The sequence below is a fragment of the Oncorhynchus nerka genome, linkage group LG8 (genome assembly GCF_034236695.1).
Source record: "Oncorhynchus nerka isolate Pitt River linkage group LG8, Oner_Uvic_2.0, whole genome shotgun sequence".
NCBI classification, from domain to species: domain Eukaryota; kingdom Metazoa; phylum Chordata; class Actinopteri; order Salmoniformes; family Salmonidae; genus Oncorhynchus; species Oncorhynchus nerka.
Window position 1 is genome coordinate 12999866 of NC_088403.1, and position 12297 is coordinate 13012162.

The 12297-nt window shown below is 54.7% G+C and overlaps 1 protein-coding gene across 6 annotated transcripts in view; it reads left to right on the forward strand.

Annotated features, from left to right (window-relative positions):
• Positions 1-12297, forward strand: part of pphln1 (periphilin 1) — a 57356-nt gene that overhangs the window by 26777 nt on the left and 18282 nt on the right. For all 6 annotated transcript variants that reach the window (XM_065021360.1, XM_065021358.1, XM_065021363.1 and 3 more), the window contains exon 9: positions 3605-3736. In XM_065021360.1, the coding sequence (XP_064877432.1) occupies positions 3605-3736 (132 nt within the window). The remainder of the gene's footprint in view (positions 1-3604; positions 3737-12297) is intronic.

Below are 12297 nucleotides of genomic sequence, written 5' to 3' on the forward strand. Positions count from 1 at the left end.
GCCTGGTGCTCCACCGTACTGAATACACAGAGCTGCCTGATGCTCCACCGTACTGAATACACACAGCTGCCTGATGCTCCACCATACTGAATACACAGAGCTGCCTGATGCTCCACCGTACTGAATACACAGAGCTGCCTGATGCTCCACCGTACTGAATACACACAGCTGCCTGATGCTCCACCATACTGAATACACAGAGCTGCCTGATGCTCCACCGTACTGAATACACACAGCTGCCTGATGCTCCACCATACTGAATACACAGAGCTGCCTGATGCTCCACCGTACTGAATACACAGAGCTGCCTGATGCTCCACCGTACTGAATACACACAGCTGCCTGATGCTCCACCGTACTGAATACACAGAGCTGCCTGATGCTCCACCGTACTGAATACACAGAGCTGCCTGATGCTCCACCATACTGAATACACAGAGCTGCCTGATGCTCCACCGTACTGAATACACAGAGCTGCCTGATGCTCCACCGTACTGAATACACACAGCTGCCTGATGCTCCACCGTACTGAATACACACAGCTGCCTGATGCTCCACCGTACTGAATACACAGAGCTGCCTGATGCTCCACCGTACTGAATACACAGAGCTGCCTGATGCTCCACCATACTGAATACACAGAGCTGCCTGATGCTCCACCGAATACTGAATGCTCCACACAATACACACAGCTGCCTGATGCACCATACTGAATACACACAGCTGCCTGATGCTCCACCGTACTGAATACACAGAGCTGCCTGATGCTCCACCGTACTGAATACACACAGCTGCCTGATGCTCCACCGTACTGAATACACACAGCTGCCTGATGCTCCACCGTACTGAATACACAGAGCTGCCTGATGCTCCACCGTACTGAATACACAGAGCTGCCTGATGCTCCACCGTACTGAATACACAGAGCTGCCTGATGCTCCACCGTACTGAATACACAGAGCTGCCTGATGCTCCACCGTACTGAATACACAGAGCTGCCTGATGCTCCACCGTACTGAATACACAGAGCTGCCTGGCACGCTAGTGACGCTACATTATCTATGGTCTCTGTTTCATCATATCATCTCTAACAAACAAACCTCTTGACAAATTATTCTGGAACATCTTAGAAGTGTTAAAGTGCTGTGAATCATCTGATGCCAGTTGTGTTGGTAAATATTTTCTGTATACTCTGGGTAGAATCATCCTTTTGATTTGGGCTGACATTTTAGACAACCGTTTGAACCTAGCCAGACACTTTCTGAAACTTTATCCTCCGAGAGATCGGAAGGCGCACCGGTACCTCCCTTGGAGATCGTGTGTGTGTGTGCACCAATAAACCCTCTGTGATGAAAGTATTTTTTTTAGTGAGAGCCCTGCCGCGACCTCCTCCATCCCTCCAACCCTCTGTTTGATCTGGTCACGACAGGCAGGCGGTGTGTTCCCCTCCTCCTCTCTCTCCCTGGTTTAGAACCCAGAACCTTAGTGAAGATCAAAGAGCTCTGCCATGAGTAAACTCATTTTAATGGGAGAGCGTGTAGGTTCAACAAACACTCTTGCTTTTGGGAGTTATCCTTAAGAGAACACAGACGCACACAGGCACCATGTCTCCCTGGGTAACTGCTCAGGTTTACACAGATCTGGGATGTTTAGGGTGTGTTCATGATGTGTTCTTAAAAGGCTAGACATTGAAGTGGGACTGGGAGAGAAAGAGAGCCTGACTGTGCTTACACAGGCAGACCAATTCTGATATTTTTCCCACTAATTGGTATTTTGGCCAAGCACATCAGATATTTTTTCGAGCCCCCTCTCTCCCTTCCTGGTCCCCCCTACACGCTTGGCTCTGTGATGCCCGTTTTCATATATTTGTCTTATTTTTGAATGACTTAGGGTCACTAATGCGACTTGACTCTCTAACTTGCTTCCTCTCTCCAGAATGTTTAATCAAGCATAGCCAGCTCTCTGCATCCCCAGTCCCCTAGCTAGCCCCTTAAAGGACAATACGAAATGAGGACTGAGCGATGCAGAGGGAGAGGGGTAGAAAGAGAGAGAGACGGAGATGGGTAGAGAGAGCGAGAGACGGAGAGGGGTAGAAAGAGATGGAGAGAACCAGAGGGAGAGGGGTAGAGAGACTGAGGGAGGGGTAGAGAGACTGAGGGAGGGGTAGAGAGACTGAGGGAGGGGTAGAGAGACTGAGGGAGGGGTAGAGAGACTGAGGGAGGGGTAGAGACTGAGGAGGGGTAGGGAGGGGTAGAGAGACTGAGGGAGGGGTAGAGAGACTGAGGGAGGGGTAGACTGAGAGACTGAGGGAGGGGTAGAGAGACTGAGGGAGGGGTAGAGAGACTGAGGGAGGGGTAGAGACTGAGGGAGGGGTAGAGAGACTGAGGGAGGGGTAGAGCGACTGAGAGGGGGTAGAGCGACTGAGAGGGGTAGAGCGACTGAGAGAGGGGTAGAGCGACAGGAGGGGTAGAGACTGAGAGAGGGGTAGAGCGACTGAGGGAGGGTAGAGACTGAGAGGGGTAGAGCGACAGAGGGAGGGGGTAGAGACTGAGGGAGGGTAGAGCGACAGAGGGGTAGAGCGACAGAGGGGTAGAGCGACAGAGGGGTAGAGCGACAGAGGGGGTAGAGCGACTGAGAGAGGGGTAGAGCGACTGAGAGAGGGGTAGAGCGACAGAGAGGGGTAGAGCGACAGAGAGGGGTAGAGCGACAGAGAGGGGTAGAGCGACAGAGAGGGGTAGAGCGACTGAGAGAGGGGTAGAGAGACTGAGGCAGAGATGAGAGGGGTAGAGAGACGAAGAGGGGTAGAGAGAGAGACGAAGAGGGGTAGAGAGAGTGAGACGAAGAGGGGTAGAGAGAGTGAGACGAAGAGGGGTAGAGAGAGTGAGACGAAGAGGGGTAGAGAGAGTGAGGCGAAGAGGGGTAGAGAGAGAGAGACGAAGAGGGAGAGAGAGAGAGAGACGGAGAGAGAGAGAGCGAGAGAGAGACGGAGAGGAGTAGAGAGAGATCCAGCAGTATAGAAGCAATGATCTAAGTTGGCCTCGTTTTCTCCTCGTTTCTCCCTGTCTTAGTCTCTGACACATGGAGGGCCAGCGCTGGGGGGCCAGACTGTTATACCCAGTGGGGGGAGGGATAATGCTGTTGGCTGGCTGATCTCTCTCTACTAAAGAGGGTTAATTGGAGCTCTGCTGTGTGATTTGATCACCGTACTTAATGCAATGTTAACATCTCATTTTGTTTTGGGGTTTATTTGAACTTTTCCCATGATGCACATATGCAGAGTCTAGCTGAGCCCTAAAAGTAGGGAATGCTCCACTTCGATGCTGACCAGAGCACTGTGTGTGTTTTGACTCTCTGGACATGACCACACTGTTTGAGAGGATCACCCATATCGATTCACTGGCATTGATAGCAGAGTGGACAATGTAGAAGGACTTTATGCTTAAAAAAGTTATGTTTTGTGTCTTAAATTGATCACTTAAAATAGACCCTTGAATAATAATGAAATAAATGAATATAAAAGCTTGGGATGAATCGGTTTTCAGAAATCCTTCTTCCAGCCAGCGGAGCGACCCAGGACACCATCTCTCTCTGTCTCTCTCCCCAGGAGGAGGCTCATGTCCTAGAGTGGGACCGTGAGGAGGGCCTGCCCCCCATTGATGAGACCCCCAAGACCCAGGATGACTTCCAGGAGCGCCGAGCGCAGGCCATCGGAGCCAAGGCCCGGGAAATAGAGCAGGTACCCAACACAGCCATGTCTCTGGCATGGTCAGCCCACAATAACACTTCAGTCCAACACAGCCATGTCTCTGGCGTGGTCAGCCCACATACACACTACAGTCCAACACAGCCATGTCTCTGGCGTGGTCAGCCCACATACACACTACAGCCATGTCTCTGGCATGGTGAGCCCACATACACACTACAGCCATGTCTCTGGCATGGTCAGCCCACAATAACACTTCAGTCCAACACAGCCATGTCTCTGGCGTGGTCAGCCCACATACACACTACAGTCCAACACAGCCATGTCTCTGGCGTGGTCAGCCCACATACACACTACAGCCATGTCTCTGGCATGGTGAGTCCACATACACACTACAGCCATGTCTCTGGCATGGTCAGCCCACATACACACTACAGCCATGTCTCTGGCGTGGTCAGCCCACATACACACTACAGCCATGTCTCTGGCGTGGTGAGCCCACATACACACTACAGCCATGTCTCTGGCGTGGTGAGCCCACATACACACTACAGCCATGTCTCTGGCGTGGTCAGCCCACATACACACTACAGCCATGTCTCTGGCGTGGTCAGCCCACATACACACTACAGCCATGTCTCTGGCGTGGTGAGCCCACATACACACTACAGCCATGTCTCTGGCGTGGTGAGCCCACATACACACTACAGCCATGTCTCTGGCGTGGTGAGCCCACATACACACTACAGCCATGTCTCTGGCATGGTCAGCCCACATGGCTCTGGCCAGCCCACATACACACTACAGCCATGTCTCTGGCGTGGTCAGCCCACATACACACCATGTCAGCCCACATACAGCCATGTCTCTGGCGTGGTCAGCCCACATACACACTACAGCCATGTCTCTGGCGTGGTCAGCCCACATACACACTACAGCCATGTCTCTGGCGTGGTCAGCCCACATACACACTACAGCCATGTCTCTGGCGTGGTCAGCCCACATACACACTACAGCCATGTCTCTGGCGTGGTCAGCCCACATACACACTACAGCCATGTCTCTCTCTGGCGTGGTGAGCCCACATACACACTACAGCGTGGTGAGCCCACATACACACTACAGCCATGTCTCTGGCATGGTCAGCCCACATACACACTACAGCCCAACACAGCCATGTCTCTGGCATGGTCAGCCCACATACACACTTCAGTCCAACACAGCCATGTCTCTGGCGTGGTCAGCCCACATACACACTACAGCCATGTCTCTGGCGTGGTCAGCCCACATACACACTACAGCCATGTCTCTGGCATGGTCAGCCCACATACACACTACAGTCCAACACAGCCATGTCTCTGGCGTGGTCATACACACTACAGCCATGTCTCTGAGCCCACATACACACTACAGCCATGTCTCTGGCGTGGTCAGCCCACATACACACTACAGCCATGTCTCTGGCGTGTCTCTGTCAGCCCACATACACACTACAGCCATGTCTCTGGCGTGGTCAGCCCACATACACACTACAGCCAACACAGCCATGTCTCTGGCGTGAGCCCACATACACACTACAGCCATGTCTCTGGCTGGCCCACATACACACTACAGTCCAACACAGCCATGTCTCTGGCATGGTGAGCCCACATACACACTACAGCCATGTCAGCCCACATACACAGCCATGTCTCTGGCGTGGTCAGCCCACATACACACTACAGCCATGTCTCTGGCTGGTCGTGGTACACACAGCCATGTCTCTGGCGTGGTCAGCCCACATACACACTACAGCCATGTCTCTGGCATGGTCAGCCCACATACACACTTCAGTCCAACACAGCCATGTCTCTGGCATGGTCAGCCCACATACACACTACAGTCCAACACAGCCATGTCTCTGGCGTGGTCAGCCCACATACACACTACAGCCATGTCTCTGGCGTGGTCAGCCCACATACACAGCCATGTCTCTGGCAGGTCCAACACAGCCATGTCTCTGGCGTGGTGAGCCCACATACACACTTCAGTCCAGCCATGTCTCTGGCGTGGTACAGCCCCATGTCTCTGGCGTGGTCACATACACACTACAGCCATGTCTCTGGCGTGGTCAGCCCACATACACACTACAGCCATGTCTCCATGTCTCTGGCGTGGTCAGCCCACATACACACTTCAGTCCAACACAGCCATGTCTCTGGCGTGGTCAGCCCACATACACACTACAGCCATGTCTCTGGCGTGGTCAGCCCACATACACACTTCAGTCCAACACAGCCATGTCTCTGGCATGGTCAGCCCACATACACACTTGGCGTGGTGAGCAGCCATGTCTCTGGCGTGGTCAGCCCACATACACACTACAGCCATGCCATGTCTCTGGCGTGGTGAGCCCACATACACACTACAGCCATGTCTCTGGCGTGGTGAGCCCACATACACACTACAGCCATGTCTCTGGCGTGGTGAGCCCACATACACACTACAGCCATGTCTCTGGCGTGGTCAGCCCACATACACACTACAGCCATGTCTCTGGCGTGGTCAGCCCACATACACACTACAGCCATGTCTCTGGCGTGGTCAGCCCACATCAGCCCACTTCAGTCACACACAGCCATGTCTCTGGCGTGGTCAGCCCACATACACACTACAGCCATGTCTCTGGCGTGGTCAGCCCACATACACACTACAGCCATGTCTCTGGCATGGTCAGCCCACATACACACTACAGCCATGTCTCTGGCGTGGTCAGCCCACATACACACTACAGCCATGTCTCTGGCGTGGTCAGCCCACATACACACTTCAGCCATGTCTCTGGCGTGGTGAGCCCACATACACACTACAGCCATGTCTCTGGCGTGGTCTCCCACATAGCCCACTACAGCAGCCATGTCTCTGGCGTGGTCCCCACACAGCCACACACTACAGCCATGTCTCTGGCATGGTCAGCCCACATACACACTTCAGCCATGTCTCTGGCGTGGTGAGCCCACATACACACTTCAGTGTCTCTGGCGTGGTGACAGCCATGTCTAGCACATACACACTACAGCCATGTCTCTGGCGTGGTGAGCCCACATACACACTACAGCCATGTCTCTGGCATGGTCAGTCCACATACACACTACAGCCATGTCTCTGGCGTGGTCAGCCCACACACACTACAGCCATGCCATGTCAGCCCACATCTGGCCATGTCTCTGGGCGTGGTCAGCCCACATGCCATGTCTCTGATGCCCACATACACACTACAGCCATGTCTCTGGCGTGGTGAGCCCACACTACAGCACACTACAGCCATGTCTCTGGCGTGGTGAGCCCACATACACACTAGCCATGTCTCTGGCGTGGTCAGCCCACATACACACTACAGCCAGCCATGTCTCTGGCGTGGTCAGCCCACATACACACTTCAGTCCAACACAGCCATGTCTCTGGCGTGGTCAGCCCACATACACACTACAGCCATGTCCAGCCCACACACACTTCAGCCATGTCTCTGGCGTGGTCAGCCCACATACACACTTCAGCCATGTCTCTGGCACCCACATACACACTACAGCCATGTCTCTGGCGTGGTGGTCAGCCATGTCTCTGGCGTGGTGAGCATACACACTACAGCCATGTCTCTGGCCATGTCTCTGGCATGAGCCCACATACACACTACAGCCAACACAGCCATCAGTCCAACACAGTCTCTGGCGTGGTCAGCCCACATACACACTAGCCAGCCATGTCTCTGGCATGGTCAGCCCACATACACACTACAGCCATGTCCTGGCGTGGTCAGCCCACATACACAGCCATGTCTCTGGGGTGGTCAGCCCACATCTCTGTCTCTGGCGTGGTGAGCCCACATACACACTACAGCCATGTCTCTGGCGTGGTCAGCCCACATACACACTACAGCCATGTCTCTGGCGTGGTCAGCCCACATACACACTACAGCCATGTCTCTGGCGTGGTCAGCCCACATACACACTACAGCCATGTCTCTGGCCCAACACACTGCCATGTCTCTGGCGTGGTCAGCCCACATACACACTACAGCCATGTCTCTGGCGTGGTGAGCCCACATACACACTACAGCCATGTCTCTGGGTGAGCGCCATGTCTCTGTGGTCAGCCCACATACACACTACAGCCATGTCTCTGGCGTGGTGAGCCCACATACACACTACAGCCATGTCTCTGGCGTGGTGAGCCCACATACACACTACAGCCATGTCTCTGGCGTGGTGAGCCCACATACACACTACAGCCATGTCTCTGGCGTGGTCAGCCCACATACACACTACAGCCATGTCTCTGGCGTGGTGAGCCCACATACACACTACAGCCATGTCTCTGGCGTGGTGAGCCCACATACACACTACAGCCATGTCTCTGGCGTGGTGAGCCCACATACACACTACAGTCCAACACAGCCATGTCTCTGGCGTGGTGAGCCCACATACACACTACAGCCATGTCAGCCATGTCTCTGGCGTGGTCAGCCCACACTACATGTCACTACAGCCATGTCTCTGGCATGGTCAGCCCACATACACACTACAGCCATGTCTCTGGCGTGGTCAGCCCACATACACACTACAGCCATGTCTCTGGCATGGTCAGCCCACATACACACTACAGCCATGCCATGTCTCTGGCGTGGTCAGCCCACATACACACTACAGCCATGTCTCTGGCGTGGTCAGCCCACATACACACTACAGCCATGTCTCTGGCGTGGTCAGCCCACATACACACTACAGCCATGTCTCTGGCGTGGTGAGTCCACATACACACTACAGCCATGTCTCTGGTGTGGAGCCCACATACACACTACAGCCATGTCTCTGGCGTGGTCAGCCCACATACACACTACAGCCATGTCTCTGGCGTGGTCAGCCCACATACACACTACAGCCATGTCTCTGGCGTGGTCAGCCCACATACACACTACAGCCATGTCTCTGGCGTGGTCAGCCCACACTACAGCCATGTCTCCACAGCCATACAGCCACATACACACTACAGCCATGTCTCCCTGGCGTGGTCAGCCCACATACTGGCCATGTCTCTGTGGTGAGCCCACATACACACTTCAGCCATGTCTCTGGCGTGGTCAGCCCACATACAGCCATGTCTCTGGCGTGGTGAGCCCACATACACACTACAGCCATGTCTCTGGCGTGGTGAGCCCACATACACACTACAGCCATGTCTCTGGCGTGGTCAGCCCACATACACACTACAGCCATGTCTCTGGCGTGGTCAGCCCACATACAGCCCATGTCTCTGGCGTGGTCAGCCCACATACACACTACACAGCCATGTCTCTGGCGTGGTCAGCCCACATACACACTACAGCCATGTCTCTGGCATGGTCAGCCCACATACACACTACAGCCATGTCTCTGGCGTGGTGAGTCCACATACACACTACAGCCATGTCTCTGGCATGGTGAGCCCACATACACACTACAGCCATGTCTCTGGCGTGGTCAGCCCACATACACACTACAGCCATGTCTCTGGCGTGGTCAGCCCACATACACACTACAGCCATGTCTCTGGCTGGTGAGTCAGCCCACCATGTCTCTGGCGTGGTCAGCCCACATACACACTACAGCCATGTCTCTGGCGTGGTCAGCCCACATACACACTACAGCCATGTCTCTGGCGTGGTCAGCCCACATACACACTACAGCCATGTCTCTGGCGTGGTCAGCCCACATACACACTACAGCCATGTCTCTGGCGTGGCCATGTCTCTGGCGTGGTCCCACATACACACTACAGCCATGTCTCTGGCGTGGTCAGCCCACATACACTACAGCCATGTCTCTGCAGCCATGTCTCTGGCGTGGTCAGCCCACATACACACTACAGCCATGTCTCTGGCATGGTCAGCCCACATACACACTACAGCCATGTCTCTGGCATGGTGAGCCCACATACACACTACAGCCATGTCTCTGGCGCCCACATACACACTACAGCCATGTCTCTGGCATGGTCAGCCCACATACAGTCCAGCCCATGTCTCTGGCGTGGTGAGCCCACATACACACTACAGCCATGTCTCTGGCGTGGTCAGCCCACATACACACTACAGCCATGTCTCTGGCGTGGTGAGCCCACATACACACTACAGCCATGTCTCTGGCATGGTCAGCCCACATACACACTACAGTCCAACACAGCCATGTCTCTGGCATGGTCAGCCCACATACACACTACAGCCATGTCTCTGGCGTGGTCAGCCCACATACACACTACAGCCATGTCTCTGGCGTGGTCAGCCCACATACACACTACAGCCATGTCTCTGGCGTGGTCAGCCCACATACACACTACAGCCATGTCTCTGGCGTGGTGAGCCCACATACAGCACTACAGCCATGTCTCTGGCGTGGTCAGCCCACATACACACTACAGCCATGTCTCTGGCGTGGTCAGCCCACATACACACTCCAACAGCCATGTCTCTGGCGTGGTCAGCCCACATACACACTACAGCCATGTCTCTGGCATGGTCAGCCCACATACACACACATGTCTCTGGCGTGGTCAGCCATACACACTACAGCCATGTCTCTGGCGTGGTCAGCCCACATACACACACTACAGCCATGTCTCTGGCGTGGTCAGCCCACATACACACTACAGCCATGTCTCTGGCGTGGTCAGCCCACATACAGCACTCTGGCAGTCCCCAACACAGCCATGTCTCTGGCGTGGTCAGCCCACATACACACTGTCAGCCATGTCTCTGGCGTGGTGAGCCCACATACACACTACAGCCATGTCTCTGTGGTCAGCCCACATACACACTACCATGCACATATCTCTGGCGTGGTCAGCCCACATACACACTTCAGCCATGTCTCTGGCGTGGTGAGCCCACATACACACTGTCTCTGGCGTGGTGAGTCATACACACTACAGCCATGTCTCTGGCGTGGTGAGCCCACATACACACTACAGCCAGTCCACATGCCATGTCTCTGGCGTGGTGAGCCCACATACACACTACAGCCATGTCTCTGGCGTGGTCAGCCCACATACACACTAGCCCAGCCATGTCTCTGGCGTGGTCAGCCCACATACACACTACAGCCATGTCTCTGGCGTGGTCAGCCCACATACACACTTCAGCCATGTCTCTGGCGTGGTGAGCCCACATACACACTAGTCCAGCCATGTCTCTGGCGTGGTCAGCCCACATACACACAGTACAGCCATGTCTCTGGCATGGTGTCAGCCCACATACACACTCTGTCCCAACACACAGCCATGTCTCTGGCGTGGTCAGCCCACATACACACTACAGCCATGTCTCTGGCCATGTCTCAGCCCACATACAGCCATGTCTCTGGCGTGGTCAGCCCACATACACACTACAGCCATGTCTCTGGCGTGGTGAGCCCACATACACACTACAGCCATGTCTCTGGCGTGGTGAGCCCACATACACACTACAGCCATGTCTCTGGCGTGGTGAGCCCACATACACACAGCCATGTCTCTCTGGCTCTGGTCAGCCCACATACACACTACAGCCATGTCTCTGGCGTGGTCTCTGGCGTGCCCACATACACACTACAGCCATGTCTCTGGCGTGGTCAGCCCACATACACACTTCAGTCCAACACAGCCATGTCTCTGGCGTGGTGAGCCCACATACACACTGTCTCAGGTCCATGTCTCACCAGCCATGTGGCGTGGTGAGCCCACATACACACTACAGCCATGTCTCTGGCGTGGTCAGCCCACATACACACTGTCTCTGGCGTGGTGAGCCCACATACACACTACAGCCATGTCACAGCCATGTCTCTGGCCATGTCTCTGGCGTGAGCCCACATACACACTACAGCCATGTCTCTGGCGTGGTCAGCCCACATACACACTACAGCCATGTCTCTGGCGTGGTCAGCCCACATACACACTACAGCCATGTCTCTGGCGTGGTCAGCCCACATACACACTACAGCCATGTCTCTGGCGTGGTGAGTCCACATACACACAGCCATGTCTCTGGCGTGGTCAGCCCACATACACACTACAGCCATGTCTCTGGCGTGGTCAGCCCACAGCCATGTCTCTGGCGTGGTCAGCCCACATACACACTTCAGTCCAACACAGCCATGTCTCTGGCGTGGTCAGCCCACATACACACTACAGCCATGTCTCTGGCATGGTCAGCCCATGCCATGTCTCTGGCGTGGTCAGCCCACATACACACTACAGCCATGTCTCTGGCGTGGTGAGTCCACATACACACTACAGCCATGTCTCTGGCGTGGTCAGCCCACATACACACTTCAGTCCAACACAGCCATGTCTCTGGCGTGGTCAGCCCACATACACACTACAGCCATGTCTCTGGCGTGGTCAGCCCACATACACACTACAGCCATGTCTCTGGCGTGGTCAGCCCATGCCATGTCTCTGGCGTGGTCAGCCCACATACACACTACAGCCATGTCTCTGGCGTGGTCAGCCCACATACACACTACAGCCATGTCAGCCCACACAGCCATGTCTCTGGCGTGGTGACCCCACATACACACTACAGCCATGTCTCTGGCGTGGTC